Source organism: Dryobates pubescens, chromosome Z (genome assembly GCF_014839835.1).
Source record: "Dryobates pubescens isolate bDryPub1 chromosome Z, bDryPub1.pri, whole genome shotgun sequence".
NCBI lineage: Eukaryota > Metazoa > Chordata > Aves > Piciformes > Picidae > Dryobates > Dryobates pubescens.
In genome coordinates this window covers 45,940,239-45,958,045 of record NC_071657.1, presented here as the reverse complement: position 1 = coordinate 45,958,045, position 17,807 = coordinate 45,940,239, and the positions used below count along the sequence as shown (strand labels likewise).

Genomic DNA, 17,807 nt, shown 5'->3' with positions numbered 1-17,807 from the left:
ATCATCCTTGATCTCTAGTTCCACAGCATCTAGAGCCTCTATGAGGTACAGGGCCACCCCTCCACCCCTTCTCCCTTGCCTGTCTCTCCTGAAGAGCCTGTAGCCATCAATTACAGTGCTCCAGTCATGTGAGTCATCCCATCACGTTTCTGTGATGGCAAGTACATCATAACTTTCCTACTGTAACAAGGCTTCCAGCTCCTCTTGTTTGTTACCCATGCTGTGTGCATTAGTGTACATGCACTTCAGCTGGGCTGCTGGTTTCACCTCTGATTCCAGCTTGCCACCCTCAGACTCCTGTCTGGGGGGACTGCTTTCAGCCCCTTCCCCCTTCGAATTTAAAGCCCTGTCAATGAGTCCTGCCAACTCCCTTCCTAGTACCCTTTTCCCTCTGTGGGATAGGCTATTCTCACCCTCACAAGTCTTTGGGGCCAGGTGGGATCCACCCAGAGTGCTGTGAGAGCTGGTAGATGAGCTTGCCAAACCACTTTCCATCATCTATCAGCAGTCCTGATTAATATGGGAAGTTCCAGAGAACTGGAGGCTTGCAATATGATGTCCACCTACAGGGAAGGCTGGAAGGAGGATCCAAGGAACTACAGATCTGACAACCTGACTTCTGTTCGGGGAAAGCTTATGGAGTGGTTCATCTTGAGCACACTCATGGCATGTGCAGGGTGACCATAAGATCAGGGCCAAACAGCATGACCAGGTGACCTTCCTAGTGGATGAGGGGAAGGCTGGTGAATATTTTCTACCTGGACTTCAGTAAATCCTTTAGCACTTTATCTCACAGTATTCTTCTGGGGAAGCTGATGGCTCATAGCTTAGAAAGATGTACTCTTCTCTGAGATGAAAACTGGCAGGATGGCTGATCCCAGAGAGTTGCAGTGAATGGAGTTAAGTTCAGTTGGTGGCTAGTCAATAGTGGTATTCCCCAGGGCTAAGTTTTGGTGCCAGTCTTAACATCTTTATCAATGATTTGGATGAGGGGACCAAGTACACTTTCAGTAAGTTTGTAGATGACACTAAATTGAGTGGGAGGGTAAAAAAACTTTGCAGAGGGATCTGGATGGGCCAGATCAATGAGCTGATGACTGCACTTTGGTCACAACAACCTCACAAAATACTGCAGGCTTGGGGTTGAGAGGCTGGAAAGCTGCCTGGCAAAAAAAGACCTGGGCTGCTGGCTGATAGCCAGCTGATCATGAGCCAGCAGCGTGCTTGGGTGGCCAAGAAGCCCAACAGCATACTTGCTAGTACCACAAATAGTGTGGCCAGCAGGAGTGGGGAAGTGATTCTGCCCCTGTATTGAACACTGATGAGGCTGCAGCCTGAGTGCTATGTTCAGTTGTGGGCACTTCATTAAAAAAAGGCATTAAAGTGCTGGAGCTTGTTCAGAGAGGGCAATGAAACTGGTTAGACGTCTGGAGAACAAGTCTTATGAGGAGTAGCTGAGGGAGGTGTGGTTGTTTAGTCTGGAGAAGAGAAGGATGAGTGGGGACCTTATTGCTCTACAACTATCTGAAAGGAGTAGTAACTCCTCAAGGAACTAGGGATATGACAAGAGGAAATGACCTCAAGTTGTGCCAAGGGAGGTTTAGGTTGGATATTAGGAAAAAATGTCTTTACTGAAAGTGAGGTCAGGCATTGGAACAAGCTGCCCAGTGAAGTGATGGAGTCACCATCAGAAAACACATACACATGGAACTTAGGGATATGGTTTAATGGCCATGGTGGACTTAGGTTGATGGTTGGACTCAATAATGCCCTTTCCAACCTTACTGTTCCGATGATCTAAGCATGTGTTACTCCCCTGTTTGTTGCTAAGGAAAATTCTGATAAGAAATTACTAACCAGAATAACAAGGAAGAATCTCAAAAATCAATATTCAGTGAAAACTTGCTTTATGTCAAATACTGCAGTCTGTATTAAGACAGAAAGTTTACTTCAGTCAGTGGGATTTCCAGTTAAATATATCTGAGGGGTATTCATGTATGTATCAACATTAGTATATAAAATTCCAAATAATAATTATTTTTAAATATGTAAGTAACAATTTCCTCACTCAGTTGCACAAATTTGTTGTACAAGTTTGTCAAGGAAAAAATTACAGAATGCAACTGTCAAGCTATTTCTGAACATGCCTTATCCTACGAGAACACAAAAAGGCCTGTTCCTGAGTTGAAGGTTGCTTGCAAGTAGCTTTAATAATTTTAGACTAAACTGCTTCTGAAAGCAAGTTTTTGCTACAAAGATATCAAAATGAGCTCCCAGTCTAATGAATAAACACTCAAATCACAATATTTAAGGCCTATATTCGTAGCAAAAATAGAAAGCCCTGTAAAGTACCTGATGTCATTCATGTGAGATCACTAGAAATTGCCATTAACTTCCAGAAATACACTCTCGTGCAGCTGAAGTCAAGGAATTCAATCTTTACTCATGCAACCACCCTGAAGTGCAACTTTTTAGCAAAATGGCACCAGAAGATTCCATCATATTATTATGTTAATTTGCAGTTGTATTTGATAATGACAAGTAAACATTAAATTGTTAATTTCATTTGTATTTATATATGTGTTATGTCACTAGCTACACAGATTTTGTCAAGACAGTGTTGTTACTTGTTCACAAAGTACTGTGCTCAAGACTGGCTTTGGCTGCTCTGACAACTTCCAGTCATCCCCCATCTAGTCTTAAGCACTATTGTGCTTTTTTATCACATAAAAATCCCAGTGAAACAGTACCACAAGTAAATTGTTTTGGAACCCCCTGAGTCAGATTTTCTTTTCCCTGAGCTAACAAAATATTGTAGCATTCTATATCATCTTGGACTCAACTATCTCCGCCAGTGATGGAGCAAAACAAGTATTTCTACCTTGGAATATCATCTCTGTTAGAGATGCAATGAGCTGAGGGTGTGTACTAACAGAGAAAACTGCATTGACGTTGTTAGCCATGCAAAACAAGTCAGCAGGTCATTTTCATAAATGACTCAAGGAAAATGCTGCACAAAAATTTATAATTTCACAAGCATATGAGATGCAAAACCTAAAAGGATAGCCATGACAGCAAGCAATTCCTCTCTTACAAACATTTTGGATAAGGGACAAAGTAAGTGATGTAACAGAAAGACTCAATAATTATTCGCCAAACTAAGGAGATACAAAAATCTAACAAAGCAAGGTACTACCTCATAGAATAGAATAGAATAGAATAGAATAGAATAGAATAGAATAGAATAGAATAGAATAGAATAGAATAGAATTAACCAGGCTGGAAGAGACTTTCGAGATCATCGTGTCCAACCCATCATCCAACACCACCCAATCAAATAAACCACGGCACCAAGCACCCCATCAAGTCTCCTCCTAAAAACCTCCAGTGATAGTGACTCCACCAACTCCCTGGGCAGCCCATTCCAATGGGAAATCACTCTCTCTATGAAGAATTTCTTCCTAACATCAAGTTTAAACCTCCCTGGCATAGCTTGAGACTGTGTCCTCTTGTTCTGGTGCTGGTTGCCTGGGAGAAGAGACCAGCCCCCTCCTGGCTACAACCACCCTTCAGGTAGTTGTAGAGAGCAGTAAGATCACCCCTGAGCCTCTCTTCTCTAGGCTAAGCAACCCCAGCTCCCTCAGCCTCTCCTCATAGGGCTTGTGCTCCAAACCACTGCATGGGGTTGTTGTGGCCAATGTGCAGAACCTGGCAATTAGATGTGTTAAACCTCATGCCATTGGACTCTGCCCATCTGTCCAGCCTGTCGAGGTCCCTCTGCAGAGCTCTCCTACCCTCTAACAGACCAACTCCTGCTCCCTACTTGGTGTCATCTGCAAATTTACTGGTGACTGACTCAATCCCATCATCCAGATCATCAGCAAAGATATTGAACAGGATGGGGCCCAGCACTGATCCCTGGGGGACACCACTAGTGACTGGCTGCCAACTGGATGTGGCACCATTCACCATCACTCTCTGGGCTCGGCCCTCCAGCCAGTTCCTAACCCAGCACACAGTGCTGCTGTCCAAGCCACAGGCTGACAGCTTGGCCAGGAGTTTGCTGAGGGGGATGGGGTCTTGCTGAAGTCCAGGTAGACTACATCCACAGCTTGCTCCACATCCACCAGTTGGGTCACCTGATCCTAGAAGGAGATCAGGTTGGTCAGGCAGGACCTGCCCTTCCTAAATCCATGTTGGCTGGGCCTGATTCCTTGGCCATCCTGTAAGTGCTGTGTGATTGCACTCAAGAGGACCTGTTCCATAATCTTGCCTGGCACCGAGGTCAGGCTGACAGGTCTGTAATTCCCTGGCTCATCCAACCGGCCCTTCTTGTGCATGGGCATCACGTTGGCCAGCTTCCAGTCGTCTGGGACCTCTCCAGTGAGCCAGGACTGTTGAAAAATGAATAATAATTTCTAAGAAACAAATGTGTAAATGTCAAATGCGTAGTGATTGGTTCAGTGTAGAAATAATCTGTCCCAAGAAAACTTATCACCAACTCACACAAAGTGTATGTGGAGTAATTTCTCATTTCAACAGAGTCCTTGAAACACATTTTTAACAGTCCTAAAAATGACAGTCTTCTTTCTGATTTTCAAAGTAGAAAGAAAGAGAAATTTGGAATGTCAATTGATAATACAGAAGTGATAATACATGAAGTGTTATATAAGAGATCTGTAGTAACATTCTGTGCCCATTGTCCTCAACCTACTACTTCATCTATGATTAGTACATTCTCCATCCTCATGTCATGTTGGCTATTATTTCTCCCTTATGCTGCAATTCAATACTGCAAGTTGTCCCAACACTACTCTTTGTAAGGATATGCTGTAAAATTGGTCACTGAAATTATCTGGGTTAAATAATCATCTGTGTAGATTCTCCACATGCACTACTAAAGGTTTAAAAAATCTACTGAATAAATTCTATCATACAAGATCTTTGTCACAGCTACTTCGGCACACAACAGATACACATTCATACCACAAATCTTGAGACTTTTGCAGCAACTGGTTAGAACAGCAGGCATAGAAATAATTCCCAGACCTGAAACTCATAAGATATGACCCTCTTTGTTTTCCTTGTCTTTACAGTCTTTGTTAGTCAGGATATTAATGCCACTATTAAATAATGTGATTTCCTTGGAGAAGTCCATAATGTTCTTTGCTAATAAAACAAAGGAAAAATCCAAACTCTAAAAAAACCCATGGAATTGTTTCGGTTGGAAAAGACCTCTAGGATTATTGAGTCAGCCATTGACCTAATTCAATTTTCATCAGTAAAACCTGAAATAGTTTTCTTTTTGTTCTCAAAAACTGTGTGACTGCAATTTGATTGTCATTGCTTCTGTAACAGACATTTTGCAGTACAAGTGTCAATACATTGATTATTAACTTGCAGATGAAAAAAGACCAACCACATACTTTTGTTTAGAATTTTCTCCAACATTTGCATGAAATTCTTATAAATGTAAGAGCACTCCTAGCAAACTATGCCTTTTGCTTTTTCAGCAACAGGATAATTTCCCACAATTGCTACCAACTGTCTGAAACAGGAAATCAGACAGAAGCTGTAACAATATTGCATCAAGCTAAATTAAAAGAATTCTGGTAAAGTGCAACCTTGAAATAAATAGACTTAATTTCCATTCAAAATGATCTGAAGGAAAGTCCCCTAATAAAAAAAGAAAGCTATATTGTGTTGTTTGATTTCTAATTCTACTTGAAAGTCTTAGCAGCAGAATGTTTTGTTCTTCGTGTCAGAAAAAGTTTTAAACAATAAGAATGAAAAAAAAACCAAACACAAAACATGACCTGAACTCCTATTCTGACTACTAGACAAAAGGGTGATGCTACAAACTTTAATCCTATGTTTATCTGTTCTCCTGAAATCATGTTTCTTATTTAAAGTTACATTAACATGCTTTGTTAGATAGCTGAGTACCAATTCATAGAATAATATTCCTCTATAATCCCAACATTGTCAGTTTTAAAAGGGACTTCCTTCTTTTCTGTTTTAATAAATGGTTACCAGTCCTTCTGTCCTTAAAGGGATTAGAAGGAAGATACTAAGAGTGTTTTCATAATTAAACCACAGGACCATTCTGATGAGATGTTTTGGTGTACCTTTCCTACAGTAATTTTTGATGTGTGCCTTTATAAAGCTCTATCTGCATTTTTGACATGGGATGATTAAAAGACAAACTTTGCTGCTTGTGTGTTTTGTTTGTCCATTCCTTGTACTTCCCCATGCTTTTTGCATGGAACAGAGCTTATTTGTACTTATTAAACAGTTTAAGAACTCTAGGAGTGATCAAATAAGTATAACAGATGCTTAACTTCACTAATACTACAATTACTTCACTTCTAGTCTTTCATGTAGAGTTGGGCTAATGTTACTTGTACCTAACACATCATGCTGCCATACTTTATGCTTTGCCCGACATAACTTTTGTTCCACACAATTTCTGCAAGATTAGGTAACTATAATGAAGCATGAGAGCAGCTCAGCTTGACATGGAGCTTAATTTTCTACACCTTTAAGAGAAATTAAATTACATTTTTTAACTCCCCAAATGTAGTTTAAGCCGTTTTTAATGTCTTCACTGATTTAGGTCTTATGTGCCATAAAGCTATTAATTCTTAGACTCAATAATTAACAGAATGGTTTCTGTTAATATTTGTAAGACCAAATTTATTTGGAAATTGGAGAATCTGGGCTATTCTTCAACAATTAATGAATTTTATACCATGATCACACTGGCGAACAGCATGACTACAAAAATAAATTGCAGCTATTGATACCTTCTGATACTCAGAATTTACAATTACACAAAACTCAGACACGCTGGATTTTCAAATCACAGCACTCTGAAGTGAATAAGGCTTCAAAGCAAGCATTTTTAGAAAAGCTATTCTGGCAAGTGAAATTATTTATTTTTAGTACTGTTTGCCTGCAGTGTGTCACCCCCTCTTCATTGCCACCCACCCCAGTAGCTATAATTGCATCTGCTGGCTAGGATAAGATAGTTAAAATTAATCTCAACAGTAGCCTGGAATTGGAATTCCAATTTTTAAATTGAAATTGTATGCATGGTAAACTCACCTTTAGCAAAACCGTAAAGCTACAGTCCTTGGTCTAGCTAAGCTGATGGTTAGTTTAGCACTCAAATAACATTTACTAATAATTTACCTGTACTTTCAAAGAACCAGTAAGAAACCCCTTCAATTAAATAATTGATTGTTTTTTAACTTCTCAGTTCAGTTCCTTCCTTTAGATTCTGTTTATATTTTTCTATACAACAGATCCCTCCCAGGCGATTCCCCCAAGGCTTTGACCGGGTGAATAATATTTGACAACTCGGAGGATGCACAAAAGGGCATCCAAATGCATAGATGTGACATACTGATGCATTCTGCATTATCACACTTGCCAGGAACTCAGGGAACAAGAGGCCACAGAAAGAACAGTGTGTGGTGTTAGATAAATGTGTTGCAGCAAATACATAGCTGAACATTAGATCATTCAGCTTTACAAACCGAGCACAAGGCATTGCAGACTTCTGTGTAATTAAACAAAAAGTACTATTCATGTGCAAACACAATACTTTCCATCTTGCACCACAGGTGGCACTGAACAACACTGACATTCAGGATGCCACTTCTATGTGATGAGTTCAGTCTACACATTCTGCTGTTTTATTGTGAAACTCTTAGGATTCTCCTTGGACAAAGCCAGTCTTTTCTTTGCATAGCCTCTGTGCATCCTGTGAAACTCTGAGAACCAGATAGCTCCCCTTTTCCCTACTTTACTTTTTCTTATGTTTTGCTACAGAAAAAGAATAATATAAAAAATTTACAGCAATTCTCCTTGTCCACAAGAGGCACTGACTCCATTCACCAATGTCCTCTCAAAGGTCAATTGGCAGATATTCTCCTTCTGCCTTAAAAATGTTATGTGGATATTAAGCAGCACCTTTCAGCAGAGAATGTTACTTCTCCAGTAACAGGACTGCTGCCACTAGATGCACCTCCCCCATTTGGTTTCTTAGTACTTGTTGTGAAGCAGCTTATCATATGTAACAAGAGTACCACAGAGCTAACTGTGCCTCAGAAAAAAGTCATTAAAATCTCCAAAATAATGGAAAGCAAGAAAAAGAATTACAAAACTCGCTACTGCACTACTTTCTTATATTAATTCATATTTTCACAGACAGATCAGTGTAACCCCGGACATACAGGCAAATACAAGGACAACCCTGCAGAAAGCGTTCAGGATATTGTGCTGGATGGTAAGCTCAGTGAGTCAGATAGGTTCATTGGCAGTCAAAATGGCTGTGTCCTGGGGTGCATTAAGCACAGTACAGCCAACTGGCTGAAAGAAGGGATTTGTTGCACTACACTCAGCATTGGTGGAGGTTCGCCTTAAGTACTGTGCACAATTTTGGGTTCCACAAAATAAGAAGAACATAAAAATATTAGCATCATTGACTCAGAATTGATAAGGTTGGAAGGGACCTAAAAGATGATCAAGTCCAACCTGTCGTCCAACCTGTCACCCAGCACCTCATGACTACTAAACCATGGCACCAATCCCCTCTTGAATACCTCCAGGGATGGTGACTCCACCACCTCCAGTGGCTAACAACTCTCTTTGTGAAGAATTTTCTTCTCACCTTGAGCCTAAACTTCCCCTGGTGCAGCTTGAGACTGTGTCCTCTTCTTCTGGTGCTGGATGCCTGGGAGAAGAGACCAACCCCCTTCTGGCTACAACCACCGTTCAGGTAGTTGTAGACAGCAATAAGGTCTCCCCTGGGCCTCCTCTTCTCCAGGCTAAACAACCCCAGCTCCCTCAGCCTCTCCTCATAGGGCTTATGCTTGAGGCCTCTCACCAGCCTCATTGCCCTTCTCTGGACACATTCAAGTGTCTCAATGTCCTACTTAAATTGAGGGGCCCAGAACTGGACACAGGACTCAAGGTGTGGCCTAACCATTGCAGAGTACAGAGGCACAATGACTTCCCTGCTCCTGCTGGCCACACTATTTCTGATGCAGGCCAAGATGCCATTGGCCTTCTTGGCCACCTGGGCACACTGCTGGCTCATGTTTAGGCGGTTGTCAATCAGTACCCCCAGGTCCCTTTCTGTTTGGCTGCTCTCCAGCCACTCTGACTGCAGCCTGTAGCTCTGCATGGGGTTGTTATGGCCAAAGTGCAGCACCTGGCACTTGGATCTGTTAAATCTCATACTGTTGCATTCTGCCCATCTGTCCAGCCTGTGAGGTCCCTCTGCAGAGCTCTTCAACCCTCTAACTTATCAATACCTGCTCCCTACTTGGTGTCATCTGCAAATTTACTGGTGACTGACTCAACCCCATCATCCAGATCATCAACAAAGATATTAAACAGGATGGGGCCCAGCACTGATCCCTGGGGCACACCACTGGTGACTGGCTGCGGCACCATTCACCACCACTCTCTGGGCACGGTCCTCCAACCAGCTCCTAACCCAGCACAGAGTGCTGCTGTACAAGCCACAGGCTGACAGCTTGGCCAGGAGTTTGCTGTGGGAGACGGTATCAAAGGCCTTGCTTGAAGTCCAGGTAGACTACATCCACAGGCCTCCCCACATCCACCACGCAGATCACCTGATCCTAGAAGGAGATCAGGTTGGTCAGGCAGGACCTGCCCTTCCTAAATCCATGTTGGCTGGGCCTGATCCCTTGGCCATCCTTCAGATGTGCAGTGATTGCATTCAAGATGATCTGCTCCATAATTTTCTCTGGCACTGAGGTCAGTCTGACCGGCCTGGAGTTTCCAGGTTCCTCCATCCGACCCTTCTTGTGGATGAGCATTGCACTGGTCCATTTCCAGTCATCTGGGACCTCTCCAGTGAGCCAGGACTGGTGGAAAATGATGGAGAGCGGCTTGGCCAGCTCATCTGCCAGCTCTCTCAGCACCCTACGATGGATCCCATCCAGTCCCATGTGCTTGTCCCATGGACTTGGACATGGTTTTTATTGTCATTCACAGGAGTGGCCAGCTTGAGTTCTAACTGGGCTTTTGCCTCACTAATTTTTCTCCTACATGATCTAACAACATCTTTAAACATATCACAAGTTGCCTCCCCTGCTTTCCAAAGGTGACACAGACTCTTTGTTTCCCTTAATTCCTTCAAGAGCTGCTTGCCCATCCAGGCCAGTTGCCTTCCCTGGCCACTCATCTTTCAGCACATGGGCACAGCCAGTTCCTGTGCCTTCAAGAGCTCCTGTTTGAAGTAGGTCCAACCATCCTGGACCCCTTTGTTCTTGAGGGCTCCTGCCCAGCGTACTCTCCAAATAAGTTGCTTAAACAAGCTGAGTTTGACCTCTGGAAGTCCAAAGTGAATGTTCTGTTACTGCTCCTCCTTATTTCCCTGTATATTGAAAACTCCACTATCTCATGGTCACTGAAGCCTAGACAGCCTCCTGCCATCACATCTCCCACCAGCCCTTCTCTATTTGAGAACAGCAGGTCAAGCAGACCCTGACCACTGGTAGGCTCACTTAACGGCTGCCTCAGGAAGCTGTTCTTTATGCATTCTAAGAACCTTCTGGACTGCCTCCTCTCTGCTGAGTTAAGTTCCCAGCAGATGTCTGGCAGGTTAAAGTCACTCACAAGGACAAGATCTGATGATCTTGAGACAGCCTTCAGTTGCTTATAGAATATTTCATCTGCCTCCTCATCTTGGTTGGGTGGTCTATAACAGACTCCAATCAGGATGTAACTTTTATTAGGCCTCCCTCTGATTTTAAAAATGTGTCCCAAAAAGGGCAACAAAGATGGTGAAAGGACTAGAAGGCATGACTTGTGAAGAGCAAATGAGGATATTAGGTTCTGTTCAGTTTGCAAGCAACTAAGGTGTGATCTCATTGCTATCTACAAATTCCTCAGGAGGTGGGGCAGAAATGATGATGCTGATCTCAGATACAAGGTAAAAGGAAATGAGACAATAGCCTCAGTATGCATTGGGGAAGTTCAGATTGGATATTAGGAAAAAATTCTTCAGTGATAGGATGGTCAAACACTTTACCAAGTTCCCCAGCGAAGTGAACATGGCCCTAAGCCTGTTGTTGTTCCAGAACAACACACTTAGATATGAGGTTTAACTTTTAGATTATCCTGTATTGGGAGTTGGATTCAGTGACTCTTACAGATAATTTCCAATTCAAGATATTCCATTCTGATTCTATGACTGCAGATTCTAACAACTTGACAAATATACAGGCTTCATCAGTGCTTTGACATTCACAGTTTTCCCTAATTAAATTGTACGGAAGGGGAACAGAAGTTAAACAACATACAGAGCCATGCCCTGACCTCTGTTAAATCTAGAAAAGTCTCGAACAGGTAGATATAGAGATAAGTCTAGAATAGATATGAACACAGAAGTTTAACTAGACAATAATTTTTACTTACTCGACAATCCCGCTGTAGTGTTTTCATTAGTGCACTGTGTGTTTCAGAGTCAAAATACAACCCTTCATGCATATCTTGCAAGAAATCCAAGTCTTTGAATGTAGGGTTGGACTTCTCCCTCTCTTTTCTTGATGCTCTCCGTTTGTATGTGGATCCTTTCAAGTCATATGTGAAATGCATTTTCAAGGCTCGTGGCAAAACATTGTTCATTACAATGACTCTGATATTAATGCCTCCTGACTGAACACAGTATAGCCCATAAAATTTGGGCAGAAGAGTCCTTGGATTCTGGTTCAGGTTCTAAAACAAAAGAGAGACGTTGTTAAAGATGTCTATTTTCAATAATCTTCCATGTTTAAGAAAGACATTAGCAAGCATCAAGAAAACTGTGAGTGTTTTCATGTTCAGTGAAGTTTCTTGAATAGGCTGATTTTCCTGTGGGTCTGCATTTCAGAAACCTAGCATGAACGCTGTCAGCAACTCACACAGGCCAATAATTGCATTTATGCCAGGTTTCTCTTTCTTAGCTCATGAATGAGCTCCCTAGGCCAAACTTAAAAGTATCTTGAAGATTTAATTTATTTATTCTGACTTGAACAACCTTTTCATTCTACCTGCTGGAAGGAGTTTTGGTCAAATGTATTTCTCATCATCCAGATGTAGATTCTGAAAACCAGAACACTGTTGTGTCCATCAAGGGTTTCACATCAAGGGTTAGTGCTAAATTTCACAACAGGCAGAAAATTAACTAAGAGAAGGTAGGAGAGGTGACAGTGAAAATCCTCCTGCTGAATACAACTAATCCCAGTTTCTGACATGGAAAAGTACGTGGCTACTAAGTCACAACATACAACTATGGGAAGAAAGTACTTTCATAGGAAATGATCACAATAATTAAAGTTTTACACTTTGGAAACTCTTGCTTATGGTAGCAGTAAGAATAAACTTCTCAGAAACAAAGCAAAGTGGCCTTGTATTTACTCGTAGTAACTCAAACTTATGCTGAGCTTATTATCGTGATTAGAAATAACAACAAAACCAGTACCTGCCATGACTGCTCTTTTTGATGCTGTCAGTGCATAGGTTTTTTTTAAACAAAGAGTGCACCTGTGTTGCTTTAACATAATAATGATAATATTTCTCATTTTTAATACAAGTGAGAGATTAAATTCTCAAGTCTTGACTTAAGAAAGAGAAGTGTCTGTCACAGGTCTAATACTCTGAAACCCTGCATGAACCCCAAAAGAAATTATGTTCACATGTATGAGTAGCTTTGGGTTTATGTTTTGTTTTGGTTTGTTTGTTTGGTTTTGGTGTTTGTTTATTTTAATAAAAGATTTTTTAAAAAACATAGAAAGATCATTAAGTAAATGAGAATTAAGTTCTACTTACTTTGGATCAGTGGTTTCCCTTTCTGGTGAGTGATACATAAAAACCAATGCAATCCACTTAACATTAGCCCTCAGAAAGCTCCATTTAAAAAAATAAGTTTTCAAAAAATTTTATGGATAACATTTTTTACATCACTGTTCTAATATGTGAGAAATGGAAATTAGAAGTAGTCCAGAAATAGAAGTGAAACTGACCACTCTAGTTTCCTTGTCCACTCTGAGTGAAATGCAGAGAGTAGACAAACATGAAATGGGGGAAAAAAATTAAAGTTGAATTAGAAATGTTAAAAAAATATTTTGTCTCCAGATTATTAGAAGGAAAGTTTGGTATCAGATTAGAAGGTGATATTCAGCTTCATCTTGAATGGTAAAAAACCAGCAATTATTATTGTAAATAGATCCTTAATTGTAAATAGATCCTTACTTTATATTTGTTCTTTCTGATGGGTGTGCGGGGTACAAAGTTGAAAGAAAAGTAAAGAAGATCATGAGCATTATCAAAAGCATAGGTAGGGCCAATGAAGGATTAAAAGACAACAAAAGAAACTGAATCATCAGAAGTGTGACTGAAACCAGGAAAAATACAAGTGAAAAACAGTCTCCAGTTACTTACCATATAATAACCTGGCAAGAGCTTCTGAAGAAACTCAGCCTCTTTGTGTTGAACTGTTTTGATGATAAATTCATCATCACTAGTTACAAAAAATAAGGATCCACTGGCACCTGGGTTGGATAATTCAATTAAAGGATCACTGCAGATTGAATACTGTAAGAGACAAAAAGATGTTTTTTGGTGCCAATGCATGTGTCACTCAGATGAGTTTAATACAAAGAATTGCAGGCTCAAATAGGCACAGCATGATCCTGGAATTTTTTTCTTTAGTCTTCAGCTGCAGCAACTCTACTACTGTACAAGCTGGGTCACAGCTTGTTGGCTGAGCTTTGGCAGCACAGTTTTTACACTCTGCTCTGCTCAGGACAAATTGAACAACCATGGAAGAGCAGTTGGCAGCCCAGTGTATGGTATCTCTTGATGTTCCACTGCACCTGCTGACTGTTTCCTGGAGTTAAGAAAGTAGTTGAGCTGGAGAGATTCCATTCTCACAATGTCAGCATTGCAAACTTTTGATTCAGAAGCCATAAGATTCCAGTTACACTGCAACTCTTCAGTTCCATAAATGAAAGAGGTATAGGAAGTTGTTAGACAAGCACATTGGGAGAAAAGGTCCCTCACTACAGACCAGAAGACACACCACTGGTCTGCAAAATTAGGATGGAAGCCATTAAAATAATAATCTCAGTATGGCTGTTGATGTAGTTTTCTGATTGGAAAGTGCTTGAAACAGAGAAATTAAATACCAGTAATACCAGTAAGTAGGAAAAATTTGGTTTTGGAAGACTGTTGTTTTGGATGCTTAGACAAGCTTTCTCTTCCACAGAACATAGCAATAATGTCTATCACACTAAGTATAAAAAGGACACCAATTAATATTCCTTTCTAGTAGAAGCAGATCTCACACAGATATTAATGTACATGTATTGAATCTCCACAAACACACACTTTATACCTCATTAAAACTAAAGTGGGGGTGGAGAGACATTAAGCTCAAACCCAGAAAAATCTGTTTATGTTAAAGTCAAGATCTTGTTTATAATATAATATCACTAAAATTTCATTCACACGCTCTTTTCCCTTTTTATATAATACCTTTTTATATAATTCCCTTTTTATAGAATAACAATTTTTATAATAATTATATAATAATATAATATAATCCCCTTTTTATATGTTACACACCTGGAGATTTTATTGTACAGTCCAATACTTTAAGGCTTCAGCCTGAAAGAAACAAAACTATACCGGAATGAAATGTGAGCAGCATAAGCACCAGGGCATTATTCTTAGCAGTGCTGTGTGACTTCTGTCTTCTCAGAACAAAAGGAATAACCATTTCAGTAACAAAGAGTTGTGTTATTGTCTCATTGCCTGAGAGGAGTTGAGCAATTCCACATAAAAAACCAGTTTTGTTTGTTGAAAACACATGTCATTAAATTCAGCTGGAGTATTGCCCTCTAATTTCAGTGGGTGGTGACAGCAATGAAAAGTGATACAATGAAATCTAATGAATATGAAGTTTTCAAGCACTTGAACTGAAGAAGCATGCTTCCTAAGGACTCAGACCATTGCCTTAACACATTTTCTTATTCTGGGTCCAGCTGAGACTTCTCCTGTGCTTGCAATTTGTAAGAGATTTTTGCATGATATAAAATTGTTTCATGTTTCTCCCCTACTTCTCCAGTTTGCTCAGTTCAATTAATATGAGAGATCCTGTATACTGATCCTACAGTTGCAACTGTCTACAGATAGAACATCAATACCTGACTGTAACAACACAGAACAAATAATCAGTTTTATTACAAGTGCTGTTTTTCTTGCCAAAAATTGTAAAGCTTCATGAGTAATTTGCCATTGTTGTAAGCAATTGAAACCAATTGTCCTAAATATTAAAGTTCAATAAACTAGTATAATCATAGAATCATAGAATCAATAAGCATGGAAAAGACCTCAAAGATCATCAAGTCCAACCTGTCACCCAAGACCTCATGACTACTAAACCATAGCTTCAAATGCTGCATCCAATCCCTTTTTAAATAGCTCCAGGGATGGTGACTAGGGTGACTCCACCACTGCCCTGGGCAGCGCATTCTAATGGCTAATGACTCTCTATGTGAAAAAATTTCTCCTCACCTTGAGCATAGACTTCCCCTGGTGCAGCTTGAGACTGTGTCCTCTTCTTCTGGTGCTGGTTGCCTGGGAGAAGAGACCAACCCTCTCCTGGCTACAACCACCATTCAGGTAGTTGTAGACAGCAATAAGGTCTCCCCTGGGCCTCCTCTTCTCCAGGCCAAACAATCCCAGCTCCCTCAGCCTCTCCTCACAGGGCTTGTGCTCAAGGCCTCTTGCCAGCCTCATTGCCCTTCTCTGGACACGTTCAAGTGTCTCAATGTCCTACTTAAATTGAGGGGCCCAGAACTGGACACAGGACTCAAGGTGTGGCCTAACCAATGCAGAGTACAGGGGCACAATGACTTCTCTGCTCCTGCTGGCCACACTATTCCTGATACAGGCCAAGATGCCATTGGCCCTCTTGGCCACCTGGGCACACTGCTGGCTCATGTTTAGGCGGTTGTCAATCAGTACCCCCAGGTCCCTTTCTGTTTGGCAGTTCTCTAGCCACTCTGTCCACAGCCTGTAGCACTGCATGGGGTTGTTGTGGCCAACGTGCAGCACTCAGCACTTGGACTTGTTGAATGCCATCATGTTGGACTCTGCCCATCTGTGCAGCTTGTCAAGGTCCCTCTGGATAGCCTTTCTACTCTCTAACAGATCAACACTTGCTCCCAACTTGCTGTCATCTGCAAATTTACTGATGATGGACTCAATCCCCTCATCCAGATCATCAGTGAAGATATTGAAGAGAATGGGGCCCAGAACTGATCCCTGGGGGACACCACTAGTGACTGGCTGCCAACTGGATGTGGTACCATTCACCACCACTCTCTGGGCACTGCTGTCCAGCCAGTTCCTAACCCAGCACAGAGTGCTGCTGTCCAAACCATGGGCTGACAGCTTGGCCAGGAGTTTGCTGTGGGGGTCGGTGTCAAAGACCTTGCTGAAGTCCAAATAGACTACATCCACAGCCTTCCCTACATCCACCAAGCGGGTCACCTGATCATAGAACGAGATCAGGTTGGTGAGGTAGGACCTGCACTTCCTAAATGCATGTTGGCTGGTCCTGATCCCTTGGCCATCCTTCAGGTGCTCAGTGACTGCAGTCAAGATGACCTCTTTCATAATTTTCCCTGGCACTGAGGTCAGGCTGACAGGCCTGTAGTTTCCAGGTTTCTCCATCTGGCCCTTCTTGTGGATGGGCATCACATTGAACAGCTTCCAGTCATCTGGGACCTCTCCAGTGAGCCAGAACTGGTGGAAAATGATGGAAAGCGGCTTGGCCAGCTCATCTGCCAGCTGTCTCAGCACCCTAGGATGGATCCCATCTGGTCTTATGGGAGTGGTGGTGAATGGTGCCACATCCATCTGGCAGCCAGTCACTAGTGGTATCCCCCAGGGGTCAGTGCTGGGCCCCAGCCTGTTCAATATCTGCATTGATGATCGGGATGAGGGGGTTGAGTCCATCATCAGTAAATTTTCAGATGACACCAAGTAGGGAGCAGGTGTTGATAAGTTAGAGGGTGGGAGGGCTCTGCAGAGGGTCCTCAACAGGCTGGGCAGATGGGCAGAATGCAACAGTATGAGATTTAACACATCCAAGTGCTGGGTGCTGCCCATTGGCCACAACAACCCCATGCAGAGCTACAGGCTGCAGTCAGAGTGGCTGGAGAGCAGCCAAACAGAAAGTGACCTGGGGGTACTGATTGACAACCGCCTAAACATGAGCCAGCAGTGTGCCCAGGTGGCCAAGAAGGCCAATGGCATCCTGGCCTGCACCAGAAATAGTGTGGCCAGCAGGAGCAGGGAGGTCATTGTGCCCCTGTATTCTGCATTGGTTAGGCCACACCTTGAGTCCTGTGCCCAGTTCCTGGCCCCTCAATTTAAGTAGGACATTGAGACTCTTGAACGTGTCCAGAGAAGGGCAATGAGGCTGGGGAGAGGCCTCAAGCATAAGCCCTATGAGGAGAGGCTGAGGGAGCTGGGGTTGTTTAGCCTGGAGAAGAGGAGGCCCAGGGGAGACCTTATTGCTGTCTACAACTACCTGAATGGTGGTTGTAGCCAGAAGGGGGTTGGTCTCTTCTCCCAGGCATCCAGCACCAGAAGAAGAGGACACAGTCTCAAGCTACCAGGGGAAGTTTAGGCTCCAGGTGAGGATAAGGTTCTTTACAGAGTTGTTAGCCATTGGAATGGGCTGCCCAGGGAGGTGGTGGAGTCACTGTCCCTGG

The 17,807-nt window shown here is 42.2% G+C and overlaps 1 protein-coding gene across 3 annotated transcripts in view; it reads right to left on the bottom strand.

Annotated features, from left to right (window-relative positions):
- Nucleotides 1-17,807, bottom strand: part of PIP5K1B (phosphatidylinositol-4-phosphate 5-kinase type 1 beta) — a 91,605-nt gene that overhangs the window by 35,376 nt on the left and 38,422 nt on the right. For all 3 annotated transcript variants that reach the window (XM_054178466.1, XM_054178467.1, XM_054178468.1), the window contains 2 exons: nucleotides 13,462-13,614; nucleotides 11,458-11,757 (listed from right to left, as the gene is read on the bottom strand). In XM_054178466.1, coding sequence (XP_054034441.1) covers nucleotides 11,458-11,757; nucleotides 13,462-13,614 — 453 coding nt within the window. The remainder of the gene's footprint in view (nucleotides 1-11,457; nucleotides 11,758-13,461; nucleotides 13,615-17,807) is intronic.